An 18,056-nucleotide genomic window follows, 5' to 3' on the forward strand; every position below is an offset into this window, starting at 1 on the left:
AATTCTTCTGCCAAACTTTCACATTTTAATGTTATTTTTAGAGACCTTCCATACTGAAAAAGAAAAGAGGTCGTAAGCGCAGGAAAATTAATAGCAGTGTGACAACGGAAACCATTTCTGAGACCACTGAAGTTCTGAACGAGCCCTTTGATAACTCAGAAGAAGAGCGGCCTGCAACACAGCTGGAGCCCACCTGCGAGGTGGATGAAGAAAATGATGAATTAAAGGCTGGCCTTCACAAAGATTTCCAGTGTCAGTCTGCAGAAAAGGAAGAGGAGGACGAGGAGAAAGAGAAAGACAATCACTGTTACCCAAGCGACGCTCCATGCAGAGGTGAGTGCAGTGTGCGTCTGGGCTGCAGCACTGTGTGTGTCCTGCTGGGACTGAGCCCCATGAACCTCAGTGGAGCTTTCTTCTGAATGAGCATCAGTAGGATTACGCGAGTGGCTCGGACCGCTGTTTGTGCACTGCTTTCATAGCTACGGTCAGGATGGAGTTTTGCAATAACCTTGATAACATTTGTTGGCATGCTGTTTGCATTTCAAATAAACTACAGCTTTGAAGCCTTGGCCTGCTCTCTTTCCATTATACTTTTTGTTTTAGATAAATTAATCTGCACAGTTACTTTTAGTATACAGTAACTGATTTTCCAATGTTGTTGGAGATGTTGCTGCAGTTGGAAGGCTTGTTCCTACCAAATCAGAAAAAATCAGTCCTCCTTCAGTGAACTTGGAGAACATAACTCCTTCTTCTGGTCTATGAGAGTAGGACTGCTTAACCATAATTTTCTGTCATTTTCCAATTGCTATCCTAATGTTTACTAGGAGAACACTTTTTAAATTTAGTTTTTTGCTGTGCTGCTTTTTCTAGCAAAAAGGTTGAGTGGATTGCCTTATCTCTCTTTCTTTGACCTTCCATTAGTCTCTTTCCCCTCCCTTCTTCAGACTCATTAGTTGGCAAGGTAGGAAGTAGTTACATGCAGGTGAATAGAAACTTCACGCTGCAAGTTTAGCAGAGAGAGAGGGAGCCACATGGCTGCGACTTGCTCTGGACAGGAAGGAGGACAGTGTCACTGGGGTACAGTTAGCATGCAAGTCCCAGCACATGCCATGGCCATTTCTAATAATGGCCAAGAAAGACAAGACACATTGATTTTGATTCAGAGGCATGTGACCATGCAGTTCCCAAGCACTTGGAGAATGTTTGTGATCACATGATAGAGAATGATAGCTCTCATCAACTAGTGAAGATGGTGGTCTAAGACATAAGCAATAAGAACCTTCCACAGTTGGAATAGCCTAACATTGAGTAGAGTCCATCCTCCACTGCTTTAGGGTGGAGATAGGGCACAGACCTTCATAAGCTAGGAGATTTTTGAAAAAGTTGCCTTATTTAAAGCCCACAAAATCTAGTTCTTTTCAGCAGATCTCCAGCTTGTACACTCCCATTTAGTCTAGGAGTATCACATGATATCCACCTGTGGGTCGTAGACTCCTGCAGTAGATGCTACCAGGAAGCAAGCTTCTGAGAAAAGATCTATACAAGTTAGCCAAAGCCATGATCTTTGACATTCATCAGCCTGGTTTCCACAAGCCTCTTTACCAGAGCTGTGGCATTAGCTGTCATCATTCAGTGCATTCATTTGGCTGAAACACTGGAATGCTGATGCAGGATCCTAACCCCAAATAGCTTCCTCATCAGACAAATTTATGAGGAGTTTCCTGTACTGAGAAACCAAGGGAAGAATGTAATAGGCATGTCATAAACATGTGTGTAATAAATGTGCCTTCTACCCAGTGAAAAAAGATGGAAGCCGTCCAGCAGAAGAGCAATCCCTTTGGCTGTTCGTTGTGGTCACACAAATGGGCATTGCTGTGCAGTGTAAGGCCTAGATCAAGAGAAAGAGGTCCAGTTCTTACATAGCATCTTCAGAGGAGGAAGGAAAGAATGGAAGGTACAAGCATGAATGGAAATCGAAGACCTCAGAGATGCTCTAGAAACAATTCCAATTTTTGGAAGTTACAAGAGACTGTCAGTTACAGTGAAGAAGAATCTTCAGTTTAAACAGTTGCATGAGAGACCTCGTAGAGTAGCTCCTTTCTGAGCCTGTTTTAGCATTCCTTGGAAAGAAACTATGCCCATTGATCCTGAAAAAAATGGCAGATGCAGTTCAACAGAAGCAAATGTAGAGAAGTGCGTGTTGGGGCAGAAAGACCCAACTCCAAGTATACGCTGGTGGGACCAGAGCTAGTAGTGACTGAGCGAGAAAGGGATCTGGCGGTGGTGGCGGACAGATGAGGAAAAGGTCAGTCCAGTGCGCAGCTGCTGTGAGGAAGGCAAACTCCATGCTGGGCATTATTAGCAACAGAGCAGAGGCTGCATCTGCCAGAACTTTACTTCCCTCTTACAAATCCTGGGTGAAAACACACGTGGAATATTGCATTCAGTTCTGGCCACCTTACCTGAAAAGGGACGTGGTGCCTTGCAAAAAGAGCAGCGTAAGTGACTAGGGGGTGGAGCAGCTCCCCCGTGAGGAACAGCTGCAACAACTGGGAATGTTCAGCTTAGAAAAAAGGCGAGGAAGGGGAGACATGATAAAGGGCTTTCAAATTCTGCATGGTGTGGAGAAAGTGGGGGGGGGAGCATTTCCCCACCTCTCCCATAACACTTGAACCCAGGGTCATCCCATCAAGCTCTAAGGTCTTTCTTGCGAGGAACCCAGGGCAGCTTACATAATCCTCCTCTCTTTGCAACAACCCTGTGAAGTAGGGGGAGCTGAGAGTCAGTGGCTGGCATTTAGTCAACAAACAAACATGCTGGCCAAGCAGGGACTAGGACCGAGATCTCCTGAGTCTAATCCTAACCCTACGCGCTGTGCCACAGTGGCTGTGGCACTGGCAAATATTTTGCCCATGCTTCCTAAATTTTGAATGCTGCAGTATGGAAGGGGTTTCTCACTTACTCTGTGCCATGCTGGCAAGGTTCTTGATCAGAAGCGCTAGGTCTGGGAAGGTGTTATTTACCTTTCCATAGAAGCCCGGGATATGGCTATACGATTTTTAGTATGCTTGTTGCTTGTTAATTGGGAAGGAAACAAAATACAGTTGTAAATTGGGTATAGCAAATCTTTCCTTCATTTGACTGCACTGGTAATTAATCTGGTCTTTTCCCCTTTGTTGATGAATAGGAATAGTCACCAGTGGTCCATTTCGTTAACTTCTGGGGAAGGGAATAATGTGAAAAAGGTAAACAAGTTAGGGCAGAATCATAATTTTAACAGAGACAGTGTGGCTCCAAATAGATAACCTCATATTAGTCCAAGTTTCAAGTTTCATCTGTTTTAAAACAGGCGTGTAGTTCCATTGCACTAACCATTATTCTTTTGAATGCCCCAGTATTTTCAGAAGGAGTATCTCAAAGACAGTTGGGATATATTTTGAAGTTTCTTTTGGGTTTGAAATGGTAATGGTTGGCAAAGTAAGTCTGATTCGTTGAAATTTACTTTAAGACCAGCGTGGTGTTGGACAGTGGTCATTGTTTCTTTTAGTGCTTGTACAGCTGTTTCGGGATTGGAAAGAAGTAGATTAATCAAGTGGCTGGGGTGCTCTGTCATGAATTACTTCATTTTAGAGTAAACGGTTGGTGCCCTGGGCCTTGGAGCAATGGCAGAAAAGAAGAAGGGCAAGTGGGCACCCATGTCTTGCCCCCTGTGCACTTGTACAGGTAGAGAGTCCATTTATTTCTCTAGAGTAATAATGCTTCTGAGGCAGCACATGGCTGGAAACACGCGGCCATGCCTGTTTATTAAAACTGAGCACATAGTGCCATCCCACCTGATTAAAAACTTACAAAGCATGTAAGGATGCAGTAGAAACCAATAAATTTAGTTCATATAATGGACAATGTTTAAGATCCACTGGAGAGCATCAGCCATCCAATGGCCTGGCATGAGCCCTGCTTGGTCTGTATAGCTGTACTGAGTGATGAATTGAGGTGGCTCCCTCATCGGGGGGCTCAGTAGAGGCAGGTGCTTTCCTGTCTAGAACCTCACAGAGAACTGCTGCCTCTGCAGATTTTGCTGGCTTTTAAAAAGCATGGGGGGAGTGGGGGCGGTTGCACATGCCAGACAAACCTAGGGCTAAGGCTAGCTTTTGCAGAGTTTTCCTCCACTGGGGTGTTCTATTGGAGCAAAACATGTTCAAAACATGACCAAATGCAAAAACCCATATGGATTTTACAGCCAATGTTTGTGAGGTAGAGGAGGCCAGAATCTCTGAATTTTGTATTTTCACATGTGTTCCTTCCTGCAGGGAATTGCTTCTTAGTACAGTTATTCTAATGATGCTGCTGCTGTTATTTTCTATATTCCAACATATATTGAATGTTTTACAACTACAAAAGAGCAACAGATATTAAACATTGTGGTTTTCATAGCTACATGCATGCATGCAAAGATATGTTTCGCTTACTGCTGACAGATGTTTACAACTGTTAACTATTTTTGAAGATGGCAAGTTGGGCCTGGTTCAGACATTTGCTTTTCTAGGTAAGCTTTCTTAAAACAAATGCCAAGGTGTCCATCATCTTTGCAATTGGGGAGCGCGCAGACTTGGCTGGGAGTTAGACGGACATGTGCTTGACAGACTTCTCAGAACCTGGCTGGCCAGAGGTGCTTGTCAAAACAATGCTCAACTTCCCCCGCACATAACTTCAGAATATGCATTCAGTGCTAAAACAGACACTTTCCACATAAAATGGTACTTGTTTATTACTTTGTAAATAGAAAACATATTATGTGATCTCCTTTTTGAAGCAAGATTACTTGGATATTTCTGATACTATATGAAGCAGTTAGTTCAGATGATTTATAGAACCGCTACTGCTGTGAATCTTTACGTTTTTTCGTGTCCTGTCTGGTTTTTGTAATTCCATCGCATCTTTTAGACTCCATCTTCTTTTTTCTTTAGCTTGGTATTATCTTTCTTTTAAAAAGTCAGCAAAAGCATGGTGGGCAGTGATGTGGCGTGTTTGTTCATGTGAGTGGTGAATAAATTGCATACTCTCCAGTAGTGGGCCAGAGTGAGTTTGGATTCACTCACTGGTTAGACTGGGAGACGTGTGCTGTAGTGATCCCCGCGTGTGCATGCCTCTGTGAAAGCAACAGGAATTTAGTATAGCTAATATTAATGCCCAGCTTTAAAATTGTAATAAAGTGGTGTATAATAATAGTAAAGCGGTTCATACTGCTGTTGTAAATATTATTAGAATATGACTATCTAGAGCAGGACCTACTTGCTCAAAGGCATTTTTATAAGCCAGTTATGGATGACCTTGTGTTTGAGTAATGTGTTCTCTTGTCTTTTCTTCTTGATACCCCACAGTTGACATGGAAGAGAATGTAGCTATGCTGGAAGATGGTGGTAAAGACAATCCGGAACCTGCAGTGGGTAAACAAGGGTGGCCGAAAGGCATGAAGCAGTGCCAATCCAAATGGAGGCAAAACAAAGAGAGAAAGCCGGGCTTTAAGCTTAATTTGTACACTCCGCCAGAGACACCTATGGAACCTGACTATCAGGCAATGGCAGAGGAGTCAAAGGAGATGGTAGAGAACAGTGCATCTCGAGCCTCTAGTGCCACGGAAGAGCTGAAAACCCCCGAAAGCGTTCCACCACATGTGGACGAGGCCAGAAATGCTGCGTCTCTGGAGTTACCCGAAGCAGGAAAAGCAGAAGATAGTTTACTAGAAGTGGAGAAGAACAACATAGCAGAAGAGGACAGAAGTGTGAGTAGTCAAGATGAAGGTCAGCAAAATGGAACAGAAATGGAGAAAGATGCACCTGAGCATGTAAAGGAGGAGGAGGAGGAGGAGGAAGAGGAGGAGGAGGAGGAGGAGCAAGCCCACAATGAGGATCATGATGCTGATGATGAGGACGAGAGCCACATGGGTGCAGGGGCAGTCGAGGCACAGGAGGCAGGATCCGGGGAAGCTCTCAAAAAAGCACTCGAGGCTCAGGAGACTTTTTTAGACACCAGTGAGCAGAGTGGCAGATCGGATGCGGGGGATTTAATGGACTGTGGGGTTGCTCTCGCGGCTGGGTACGACGGCGCCCATAAAGAGCGTCCTGCTGCTGTGGAGCCTGGCTCCGAGTCCAGCGGTGCAAGTACAGAAAAGCCAAACCAGACAGACGGTAATGAACTGCATCCTGCATTTAAGGACACAAATGCAGAAGCCAGAGAGATCGATTCCGAGACTGTCCAGGCAGTGAAGTCCCTCACACAGGAGGCAGCGGAGGAGGCAGAAGCGTTTCAGGACTCTGCGGAGACTCAGGAGGCCTGTCGGAGCCTGCAGACCTACTCCAACGCAGACCAGAGCCCACAGATGGCCACGCTGGGGGATGACTGCCAGCCGTCCGGCCACAGCAGCCCCATCTCGTCCGTCCAGTCCCATCCCGGCCAGTCAGTCCACTCTGTCAGCAGTCCAAATGTGCCTCCGCTGGAAACCAGCTATGCTCAGATCAGTCCCGACCCGAGCGCCATCTCGGTGCCCTCGCTGCAGAACATGGAAACCAGCCCCATGATGGACGTCCCCTCTGTCTCTGACCATTCGCAGCAGGTCGTGGACAGTGGGTTCAGCGACCTGGGCAGCATTGAGAGCACCACCGAGAACTACGAGAACCCGAGCAGCTACGACTCCACGCTGGGCAGTGGCCTCTGTGGCAGCGGCTCCGCGCAGAGCAGCTGCTCGTACAGCAGCCTCACCTCCAGCAACATGACGCAGAGCAGCTGTGCCGTGACCCAGCAGATGTCCGGCGGCGGGAGCAGCAGCTGCAGCATGATGCCCAGCGCCAGCATCGGCTCGCCCCCGCCCTGCAGCGTGAAGTCCCCACAGGGCTGCGCCGTCGAGCGGCCCCCCAGCAGCAGCCAGCCGCTTCCGCAGTGCGGCATGGCCGCGCACTTCAGCCCGCCCATGCAGCTGAACGACATGGCAGAGGCCGGCGGCGCCAACCTCGGCTTGTACGAGAGGATGGGCCAGGGCGAGTTTGCGGCGGGTCACTACCCGCAGCCGTCCGCCACCTTCAGCCTCGCCAAGCTGCAGCAGTTGACCAACACGCTGATGGACCACTCCTTGCCTTACAGCCACTCGGCCGCTGTCACTTCCTATGCAAATAGTGCCTCCTTGCCCGCCCCTCTCAGCAGCACGGGACTGGTCCAGCTTTCTCAGTCTCCTCACCCAGTGCCAGGAGGAGGCCAGGTCCAGGCCACGATGACGCCGCCCCCTAACCTCACTCCGCCTCCCATGAACTTGCCGCCGCCCCTTCTGCAGCGGAACATGGCCGCGTCCAACATCGGCCTGCCCCACGGCCAGAGGCTGCAGACCCAGATGCCTGGCAAAGGCCACATTTCCGTAAGGACTAAGGCGGCGACCCTGCCGCCGCCGCCGCCGGCAGCCGCCACCGCCGCCCACCAGCCACAGCTCTACGGGCGCGCCTCGCAGGCCGTGGCCATGCAAGGGCCGGCACGCACCTTAACCATGCAGCGCGGCATGAACATGAGCGTGAACCTGATGCCGGCCCCCGCGTACAATGTCAACTCGGTGAACGTGAACGTGAACACCCTCAACGCCATGAACGGGTACAGCATGTCCCAGCCAATGATGAACGGCGGCTACCACGCCAATCACGGCTACATGAACCAGGCCGCCCAGTACCCCGTGCAGATGCAGATGGGCATGATGGGGAGCCAGCCGTACGCGCAGCAGTCCATGCAGAGCAGCCCGCACGGCAACATGATGTACTCCCCTCCGGCACATCACGGCTACATCAACGCCGGCATGTCCAAGCAGTCTCTGAACGGCTCGTACATGCGTAGGTAGGGCTGTGTGGGGGAGGCGAGGGGAGGGGAGGGAAGGGGAGCCGGCGGCTGTCCCGAACTGGCGCGCCAGGACCCGACCCGCACAAAAACACATCCTTTGGCAAGCATGATTTCAAAACCAGCAACCGGTGTGAATGCAAAAACATTCGTTGGCACCATGAAAAAAGAAAAAAAACGTATGCAGCAGAAAGCCTTATATAAATGTGCTCTCTCTTATTTTTATTTGTTCTGCAGTCTTGTTTTTGTTTGCAGTCTTTTGTATAACTGATGTTCTATAGTGAGGCAGAAGTTCTTCCTTGTTCTGCGGACACGCAAAGCAAGCCGGTGGCTCACAGCCACTCTAATGTGCCTGCTCCCATCGGAAATGTGCATCTTCGTTTTGGAGTAACTCTGATGTTGTGCTGGACTGTGAGCTTCCCTCCTGTCCCGCCCCTCCCCTCCCCGCCCCTCCCCGCCTTCTCCACCATGTAAATGCCTTTTTGCATTGTATTCATGGACTCTTTTGCTCCTCAAGGTGACACTTTCGCATGCCGCTAATGTCTTTGTTAGTGACAGTGCGTTCTGTAGTACTGTACAAGTGTTGTGCTTAACAGTAAGCTAAGCCATCCTCTTGATTTGTGTTTTTTGCCTTGATGGGGGTGGGGTGGGGAGCAGTTTGAAGGGGCTTAAGAAATAAATATATTTTTGTTAATTAGATTTTTAAAATCTGGTTTTTTTTAAAAAAAGAAAAGAAAAAAAGCTGTGAAAGCTATTCCAGTTGTGATTAGTTTAGGCATTTTGAGTGCAATCCGCTGGGAAATCCCCTTGTGTTCACGTGCTCTTGCACAAATCTGGTTCATTTCCATGGGGTTGACCCAGAAGAGTGGCCTGATGGATTGCATCCTTGAGCGGGAAGTGCTACGTGCCAAGGCAAGTCTTTTTTCTGTCCTGGTGGCACATTTTTCCCCAGAGAAAAAGGAAAAAAAAAGGCAGCTTACTGTTTTCTTTATGTTGATTTTTTAAAAAAATGCAAACCTTTATTGATTGAATGAAGCATATCAGTGTGTATCACGTTTTTGAAACATTTTCATAGATATCTGGATACTTGGCAGGATTTTAAAAAAAGTGAATTTGGTGTAAAGTTGCTATTTTATGGAAATGCCTCTAACTTTACATTTTCATTCCATCTGTAGATTTTTCTATCTTTATAAAATATTGGAGTTATTTTTTAAGAAAACTAAATAGAGCAGTAGCGTGTGAATAGCTCAAATGACGCATAAAGAGCGCATGTAAAAAAAGCAGAAGGTATTGGTGTCTGTTTATATGGCTTCCTTTTTTTGTAGCCTTTGTACCTGTACAGAGTGACTGTAAGAGCCCAGAAGTGGCTTGATTCGTGTATAAAAATAGACCCAGTGACACTCTCTTGTATTTATGTTACCTTTTTAGTCAGTCACTTAAATAAAGCAAAGACAAGCTGTACATTTTAACATAAAAATAAATTATGATGAGCCATTTTTAGCCTTGTGTCTTGTCCTGGTCTGGTGTGCCTAGGGCATGTTCGGCCCTGCTGCCGCAGCCCCGGGCTCGGTGGGTGCAGCTCAGAGCGCAGGCAGCTGAGCGAGCCTCTTTGGCAGTGGGAGCTCCGCGTCATGTGGAGGCACACGATGCCTGAGTGCCAGGAACACGAGAGCGCTCTCTTCTAGAAAGAACGAACCAGAACATTTGAGAAAACATCACCAGGCTGTGGCCCACGTTGGACCGATCACCTGTTGAGGGAGGGGAAGGGGCCGTCCTCGCGCACCACCGCTCCTCATAGCCGCTTTTACACCATAATAGTGAGCAATCTTTCCCGGGTGGTTCATCCACTGGAAGAGCAGCAGGCCAGGTAGGACGAGCGTGCTGTCTGAACGGTGAGTGCAGAGCAGCCTGTGGGCGTGGAGACGCCCTCACAGATCTTCCGCCAGCCTTTAGTTCTTGCTTTGGGGCATGTGCTGAACTGGTCCAAGCCTGGTGCTGGATCCCTGCATCCCTCTCAGCCACGCGTCGGGGGTGGCAGCCATGTTGCCAGAGATGCCAGCCAGACAGGCTGACCGCCGGGACGCTGCCTCGTGGCAGCCATTAACGGTTGAATTAACTCGAGCCGCAGTCTTCAAAGCCTGGCTTGAAGAGCTCGTCAGGACTGACTGCCAGGTAACATGCATGTGTAATATGGTACATTCCTTTCCACTTTCATGTGACCAGCATACTGTTCAGATAGTTTATTTTATTTTATTTGTATTGGTTATATGTTACTTATATTATTATAGATCGTTTTATTGTATTTTGATTTTAATGATTGCAAGCCTTCCTGAGATTGCAAGCCTTCCTAAGGGACAGCATATAAAAGGTTTTTAAAAAAATAATGGCAGGTGACCCAGAGCAGCTGGGCCACCAGTCATGGGCTTCCCGATGATGAAATAGGGAGGTCTCAAAGGCAGGGCTGTAATGACAGGTGACTTCCACTGCCTACTTTCACTGCGCAAACGTATGCTCCAGTTCTGGCAAAGAGGTTACATTTCTCAGTGCCCTGAATGACTGTGCTCTGGAACAGCTGGGCATGGAACCAACCAAAGGGAAGGCAATCCTGGATTTCGCCCTATGTGCAAGACACAGTACAGGATGTAAACGTCGTTTGGCCAGTTGGGAACAGTGGCCATGGTGCTTTCAGGTTTAATCTACTCTTAGGTGGAAGGTAGCTGAAGGGGTCCAACACAGTTGCATTTGCCTTAAAAAGAGGAAAATCCTCTAAAACAAGGGAACTGGTAAAAAAAAAAAAAAAAAGGTTGAAAAGGGAGGTCAAGAGGGTTAAGTCCTTCAAAATAGCTGGAGAGTATTCAAAACCATAATAAAGGCATAAATAGCATGCACACCACAAGTTGGGAAATGTACTATGAAGTCTGAAAGGTCACCAGCATGGTTAGTAAACAGAGGCAGGGTAGCTCTTAGAAGACGCTTGCCTTCAAGAAAAAGAAGTCTTGCCCAAATCAGGAAAATGAGCAGGAGCACAAGCTTGCTCAAGGAAGAAGCAAAGAAGCATTGTGGGGAGCCCGTCACTGACAACCTCAAGACCAACAATAAAGAATTCTTTAACTAGATCAGAAGAAAGAAACCTGCTAGAGAGGCAGGTGGACCATTGGATAATAAAAGAATTAAAGGAGGGTAGAGAGTTTACAGAGAAGCTGGATGAATTATTTTCATTGCTCTTCCTAAATGAGGATCCAGAGCAGACAGCTCTTCCTGAACTGATGGAGTCAGTCAAGAGAGTCTAAGGAAAAAGATGAACTTCTCAGCCTTGTTGTCAAACAGTTAATACATCCCTGGGCCCAGATGGTAGCCATCCTAGAGTTCTTGAAGAAGAAGGGCCAATTTCTAAGAATCTGATCTGTGGCTGTACAGTGTTTTCCAGGCAGCTCTCAAGCGTGGACATATTAACTAGTGCTGCTGCTGCTGTTTTTCCAAATTCCAAACCTCTCCTTAATGAAATTAAATGTGAGTCTGGCCACTTTGTGTTCAACAACTTTGCCCTGGCAGTAATTTTATAATACAAGCTACCACATGGAAATAATACTTTTCATTGAGGTGTATTTCAAAAAAAAAAAAATAGAGCACCTGCATGAAACATAACTTTTTAAATAGTTTTAAAGAGTTTAGGGGCAATGGAAGGACTTGTTGATACTTCACTGCAAAATAAAAACAAGCTAATTTGGGTTTGTGTTGCTGGTTTCTGTAAAACTTGGGACTTTTCTTTGAAGCAGGTACACCTGGAGTTTTGCACAGAAAACGTGGCTTTCAGAATGGACTTCTGTAAACTATTGCTTTGCAAGGCTTCAGTTTCTGCATGTGAGCCTCAAAGAACTTGGAGGGCGGTTAAAAAGAGTCCCTGGCACAAACGGAATGCCTTCCTGGGGGATTCAGGCATCCAACCAGTTTTGTTAATTGCACTGGTAACACTGCTGCAACAGCACTCTGTGTGTATCTGGAGGTTTAGTACACAGAAATACTAAAGGTTTGTCTGCTGACTAGCTGTTCTTGGGATCCTCTGCAGAGCGTAAGTGCATAGAAATCCTTCTGCAACACGTGACTCAAAATATATGTAGATTGAGTATTCCCATAACAGGATTGCTACATCTTTAGCTGTATACTTCCTGTAGGTATTGCAATAAGACCTGCATTCTAAACTTGAGATGGTTGGGACCAGCAGTATGTTTGGCAGGATGCCTACAGCACCTCTGCCCTGGGTTCCTCAGTGGTTGCTCCTTCCCTGTGGGAGCAACTTTATGGCAGCACCCTCTGCTGCCTTTCCTCTGATCTTAGCAGACAGGTACCGCAGCAGAAAAGTTGCTCCATCCAACAGGGACCTGGCAATCTAACCCCCACATTGGTGGTGACTGAGAGTATTTTTAATGCGTTTTGTCTGGTTCACCAGCTGTTGCTTTGCCTGGAAAAGACTGACCTGGCTGTTCATGCCCCAGTGACTTCCAGACGGGAGTGTTCCAGACTAGAAGCAGCCTAGACAATTCTGTTGCTCCAAAATTTAGCTGCAAGACTGTTTTCTGTGTCCCAAAGGCTGCAGCCTGCACCTCCGGGCCTATTTAATCTTGACTTGCCTACTCCTTTCTGGTCTCGGTGTCTGCTTGTGTTATCCTGTGGATTCCTGAAAGTTCAGAGACCAAGACACCTTAGGAATTGGCTTCTCCCACTGACATCCACCCAGCCAGTCCCTAAGCGGCTCTGCTTTCTCCCCATCAGTGTCCCATGCAATGCTATTAAGATCTACCTACAAAAAGTCCAGCTAGAGACAAGTGACAAGGTCCAGCTAACCAGTCGGTAGCTCCTGCCAACATGTTGCAGGCACCTCTCTTTTTTTCTGCAAATGACAGCAGTTGTTCTGCCTCCAGCCCATAATATTAAATGATCCCCTTATTTCCAGCAGGGGATCCCTGCAAATCCCAGCTGGCCCTTCCTTTTAGATGTGGTGTATTTATCTTTGAACACGAGGTATGGGATTCACTGGGACGGAGAGCTCTGACGAGCGGCATTTCAGGCAGAGTCGTCTTTGCTGTGCATCCCAGGCTCCCGTTAAGGTTGCTCCGCTCTCTTTCTCGCCTGCTCTTTGGACTTTCAAGCTGAAAATGCCATTAAGTCAATGGACCGATTATTGATGTCTCCCCTTGCATGCCCCCCAGTAACAAATGACTCTCTTCACCTAACCGTTTCAAATACTCTTATTCTCTTTTAGCTACTTCTTTTCTGGAAAGGTCGGGATGCAGCCTCTCCATCCCAGGGCAGGCTTCCTCTTCCGTGCTACTGTCCGTCCCATTCGCGGCATCCCTTCTCTCCAGGGCCAACTTGATATCCAGTTCTCTGAGCTGTTTCAGGAAGCCACGGTTCGGGAGAATGCACCTGTGCTGGAGCACCTGGGCAATGGCGTCCACCACGGTCATGTTCTTGTATATCATCAGGTAAGCCAGAACCAGGGCCGCTGAGCGGCTGCGCCCCATGGCACAGTGGACCAGAATCTTGTCTGTGGAAGTGGAGACAGCCCGTTCAGAACCTCGACCGCAAGCGCCCCTTCACTCCCCTCTCCTGGGCAGGTCACGTTTTGCAATAGCCTACGGCATGGAAGTTAAGGTCAGCTGTCCTGGACTGAGCCCTCGACTGAGACGTCAGCTCAGCCAAGGACAGGCAATGGCTGATCGGCAAATTTGGTGCAGTGAACTCTGTGGGACTTGCTTTTTGTAAACATGCAGAGGTTCCAGCTGTAAGTCACTCAGCATTCAAGTGAAGAAAAGCACACTTTTTAAAAAGGTCCTATTTTGGTCCTTCTGATGTCTGTACTGTACCCTTAGGTTTTTCAGTTCAGACATGCACAGAAGGGAGGAGTATTGAATACAGAGAAACTTGCTTCCAAGTAAACACGCTTAAAGTTGGGCTGCATGTATCACAATGGGAAAAGGAACAAAGGAAGCTGAATTTTGCAATGATGGAGGGCAGCTATAATGACTTGAGATGAGGAAAACCACAGGAATGTGCTTGAATTTAATAAAGAGACCTGCATTTTTATGTGACTGATGGATGCCCACGTTGCAGTGGTCTCTGGGCTGGCGGGGAGATCCTTTACTCGCGAGGCAGAGGACGAGTCGGATGGTTCTGAGGATATTCTACCAGCCCCTTCAAAGGAGGACACAGCCACTGAGCTGAGAGTCAGGGAGGGGCTGCAGGGGCCTCAGGATCAGTGGGGACAGCAAGAGACCCTCCTTTCTTCCACCCTTGTCCATCCCTGCTGGACAATGCCCTTGGGGCCTGTCCTGCCCTGCCCTGCCCTGAACGCCAGGCCAGCACCCCCTTTTCCTTACTCGTCTCCTTCTGAAGCGCTGTATCGATGAAGGCGGCTGCAGAGTAGAAGAACTGGCTCAGGTCGAAGGTGGGGAGGTCGTCAGCCTCCACGCCGTGGTACTCGATGGCCATATCACTGTAGTACTCTGGCCCCGTGTCCACATTCCACCGGCCGTGGGCTGCATTGAGGACGTGGGTGAAGCCGGCTTTCTCCAGGCTGTACCGATCCAGTGCCGTTTTCCTGTTTTCGAAACAGAAAAGGCTGTTGGACAAGAGTGTGGGAAACCCGTTCGGTGACCCGAGGACAGAGGACTGCTTTAGCCGGCAACGAGGGACACGTGTGAATCAGCCACTGCAGGGCTGGAGGCTGCACATGGAAATTCAGCTTTGCAGGGTCCCTCCACCCAGGCTCACTTCACTCCATGACTTGATGGTGCTTAAGGAAGACCACGGGGCTTGGCAACTACATGAGCTGGCCTTTTGGGGATGTTTGCCCCTCCACGGCTGTCTTTGCCGTGTTCTGCTGATGGCTTCATCTGACACGGCACCCCGGGAGCTTTCCCCAGGTTGAATTTGGCCTCACTGGACAGACTCGCTGCTCCTGCACCTCTGCGGCTCCATACCATCCTCTCCAGAGGAGACAGGGAGGCTGCTGGGAGCTTGGAGAGCCCCCGTCTCTTGCCTTTCCATGTGGCGGTCATTTGACAGACTGGCAGCCTTGCCCAGGTTCTGGCTGCAGGCCAACACCGTCCGCAGCGTGCGAGAGGGCAGCACAAAAGCACCTGCGTGCCTTCCGATACAGAATGTCCCGAGCCCTGCTGGGAAGTGTCCGGCATCTAGCATTTTCCAAAGGTGCAAGGCGTGGGGAAAAGCAGGGCTGTTTTGCTTTACCGTGGGCAGGGGCCATGTTCCCATGCCAAGCATTCCCGTCCAGTTCTCCCCGCACCCCACTTCCTCTCCCGGCAGCTCAGGGATGGCTCTCCAGATCCAGCCGGGCCCCGCATGTCCACGGCAGGGCCCCAGATTGCGATGCCTTCAGTGGGATCCAGTTAGGACGCCCACGGTCCCCACGGTCGGAGCTTTGGATGCTGCGAATGAGGTGCGTTTGCCATCACTTACTCGTCTCCTATGTGGAGGTTGGGCCAGACTTCGTTGACATGGGTGTACTTCGGGCTGCCTTTCCAGAACAGCCTCTCTAAGTCAAATGCGCCGGGCGTACAGTAGTCCCCGTCAGGATCGACTTTGACTGCTGTGTAAGCACTTCTTTTTCCAGATTTCAGGGCAGCCGAAGCCATCTGGCCTCAAGAGCCTACGTCCAACTCGAGAGAAGTCCCAGTGAAAACCCTGCAACGCAACGACAAGCAGAAGGTGAGGCCAGGAAGCGGCACCCACAAATAGCCTCCCCCCCCCCGCCCTGGTAGCATTTGTTGTCGCTGAGCAAGCTCCTTTCTAAGGACTGAGTAAAAATGTGGAGGGCACAGGGAGGCAGTTCACGTGACAATTTGTCACTCTAGCAAAAAGCATCTCATTTTGAGGAGTTTATTTTTGGAGGGGGGCTACTCTAAAAGTGGGGTGAACATCTCTGTCCACTCTGAGGAAGGGCAATACTGATTGAGGGAGTCGTTCCATCACTCAGAAGTGGCTTTTCCCTCAGAGATGTCATTTCATAGCTTAATTTGCTGCAGTCTGTCTCTGAAGAAAATAGGGAAAGGGAAAATAAATGGCATTGGCAGATGCATCCCCCAGCTGTCTTGAGTACCTCAGGAAAAAAGTGAGATAAGTACTCACTGTCATCACCCTCATCTTCATCATCCTCATATGGCTTTATTTGCTAAAAAACAGCCAGTTATCTGATACTTGAATAGAAGTGTGCAGAGCAATATAACTATCTGCATTGGAAACCTGCCTGATTTGGGTCTATTGATCCCGTGCCAGCCCCCCCCCCCCACAACCCATCCCACATTGTTCAGGCCGCCCCCTCCCCTCCAAGAAGGGCTGCAGCTGCAGCGGGAGGAGTGTGGGAAGCTCGCCTTTCCTCCCACGTTCCTCTCTTGGCAGCCAAGCCGCGATTGTGGCGTGCCTTGCTCTTCTGTTTCAGCAAACAGATGGAGGCAGAGCCGTTGCTCGGTGACAGGCGCATGTGCCATTCGCACAACCCTTGCTCTCTCCAGCTGGTGGGGGCCCGCTCAGAGTCCGCTTCGTGGCGCCCACCAGTCACCCCCTCCGATGACCCCTTAAACTGGGTTGGCGGACAATAGGCATTTCGGCCTGCCTGACCCCTGGCAGAGCACGTGTTCCTGCTTCCAGCCCGCGTCATGGAGGACGCAGCGTGGTAAGCAGGATAAACGGGGAAGTTTGGCTGACTCCTTCGGTGAACTCTGGAGGGGAGAGCTGAAGCGCTCTTGGGGACGAGGGTGAGGAAAGCCCTGTGGCAAGCCCAAAGCCAAGCAGCTTGTTTCTGAGGTCCCAGAGGAAGGGTGTGGCGGCGACCCCTCCTGTCCCTGCTACCCCTTCTGTCCCACCAACACACGCACACTTTTTAAAGCTCTTCTGGCTGTGGAAAGGTCAGGAAATGGCTTTTGCCAAATTTCTCAACAAGTCTGTTCTCAGTGATGCAAAAGAAATCTGGGAGACCAGAAGAGGTTTGCCAAGGTGAGAACCGGCCCCTTTGCATGCCTGCACCTTCACCCTACGCGGAGCAGGCTGCAGTCGCTTTCCTTGCCCCGAGCGAAGGAAAATCGCCTGGCTAGCCATGAGTAAGTACCTCCTGCTTAAAACGTGCTTCTGTCCAAGGATCCCAGCAGCGGTCCTTTGTTGATGGAATGTTCAGGGTAAGACGGTTGAACTGGCCACTGTTGTGCTTTGCAATAAAAGAATCACTTGAACGTTCTTTCAGTTTTCCTGGGTCACTGTGCGAAAGCTAATATGACCGCTCGCCTTTTCCTGAGGCCATAATAGCTCCTGGCACTCACCTGTCAGGTAAGGTGTGGGCTCTTAGCAAGACCTTGGCTGGATCTCCCAGAAGTTAGAATGGAAGCAGCAGGGCTTCCCAGCCAGCAATGGAGTGAAAGAGCTGGTCTGCGGTTTTTAAAATCCTGATCCTCAGACGTTTGGCTTCAGGAGCTGCGTGAGCAAGGCAACTCTTTGGCTGGTGGAACATTTGCTTTTAGAAAAGGATCTAGCCTTATCATCCTAGTGACTCGTTTGCAGAATTCCTGGAAAGAAGCCCAGTGGCTGGGCCTTGGGATTGCCATCAACAGCAAGATTGTGAACATTATTGGCAAGGAATGTCCAATTCCCTTCCTCTGAACTCTTTGTTACTTTGCTGAGGTCTCGATCCGAAGAGCATCCCTCCAGTTGCAAAATTTTGGTGTACATGAATGTAACTCTAGTATAACAAATGGTTGGCTGAAACAGCATCCATAGTTGTGATAATGCTGAGGAGACAATCGCAGGCATCCAACTCTCTGCGCAACTGTCTGCTGTTAAGGTGAGCATGGAATGGGCCGGCTTTCTCTAGCTCGCAATGCGCAGAAGGTGGGACCACTGTGCGGATGGGGAGAGGGCCAGGGACTTGGGCTTGCTCTTGAAGCTGGAGAAACATTTGGGCTGGTCTCAGACACGAGGAACGGGCTGCTCTGAATGGTTGCATGCGCGCCTCATGAAGGAGCGTTTGTTTTTCGAACCTTGTGTGGTTTGCTGTCTCTTGCGGTTGGACAAATGAATCTTTAGGCCAGTCAGGGTTGGCGTCCCTGACTTTATGAAGCAGCTTCCAAACGAACCCTCATAGACTGCAGACACTGCCAGCATCTTGTTCCAGAGACTCCATC

At 49.1% G+C, this 18,056-nt stretch overlaps 2 protein-coding genes across 11 annotated transcripts in view; one reads left to right on the forward strand and one right to left on the reverse strand.

The window, feature by feature from the left end:
- KAT6B (lysine acetyltransferase 6B) overlaps positions 1-9,369 on the forward strand; it is a 109,554-nt gene extending 100,185 nt beyond the window's left edge. For all 10 annotated transcript variants that reach the window (XM_044420240.1, XM_044420244.1, XM_044420245.1 and 7 more), the window contains 2 exons: positions 42-333; positions 5,382-9,369. In XM_044420240.1, the coding sequence (XP_044276175.1) occupies positions 42-333; positions 5,382-7,873 (2,784 nt within the window). In that variant the 3' untranslated portion in view covers positions 7,874-9,369. The remainder of the gene's footprint in view (positions 1-41; positions 334-5,381) is intronic.
- Positions 9,370-13,115: 3,746 nt separating this feature from the next.
- LOC123018197 (dual specificity phosphatase 29) lies at positions 13,116-15,521 on the reverse strand. The gene is made up of 3 exons (XM_044420054.1): positions 15,346-15,521; positions 14,247-14,467; positions 13,116-13,414 (listed from the first exon to the last, which is right to left on the reverse strand). Exons 1-3 carry the CDS (start codon positions 15,519-15,521, stop codon positions 13,116-13,118), a joined length of 696 nt encoding a protein of 231 aa, XP_044275989.1.
- Between the last annotated feature and the right edge of the window lie 2,535 nt (positions 15,522-18,056).

This window comes from Varanus komodoensis, unplaced genomic scaffold (assembly GCF_004798865.1).
Source record: "Varanus komodoensis strain SLA01 unplaced genomic scaffold, ASM479886v1 scaffold11, whole genome shotgun sequence".
Classification (NCBI taxonomy): Eukaryota; Metazoa; Chordata; class Lepidosauria; order Squamata; family Varanidae; genus Varanus; species Varanus komodoensis.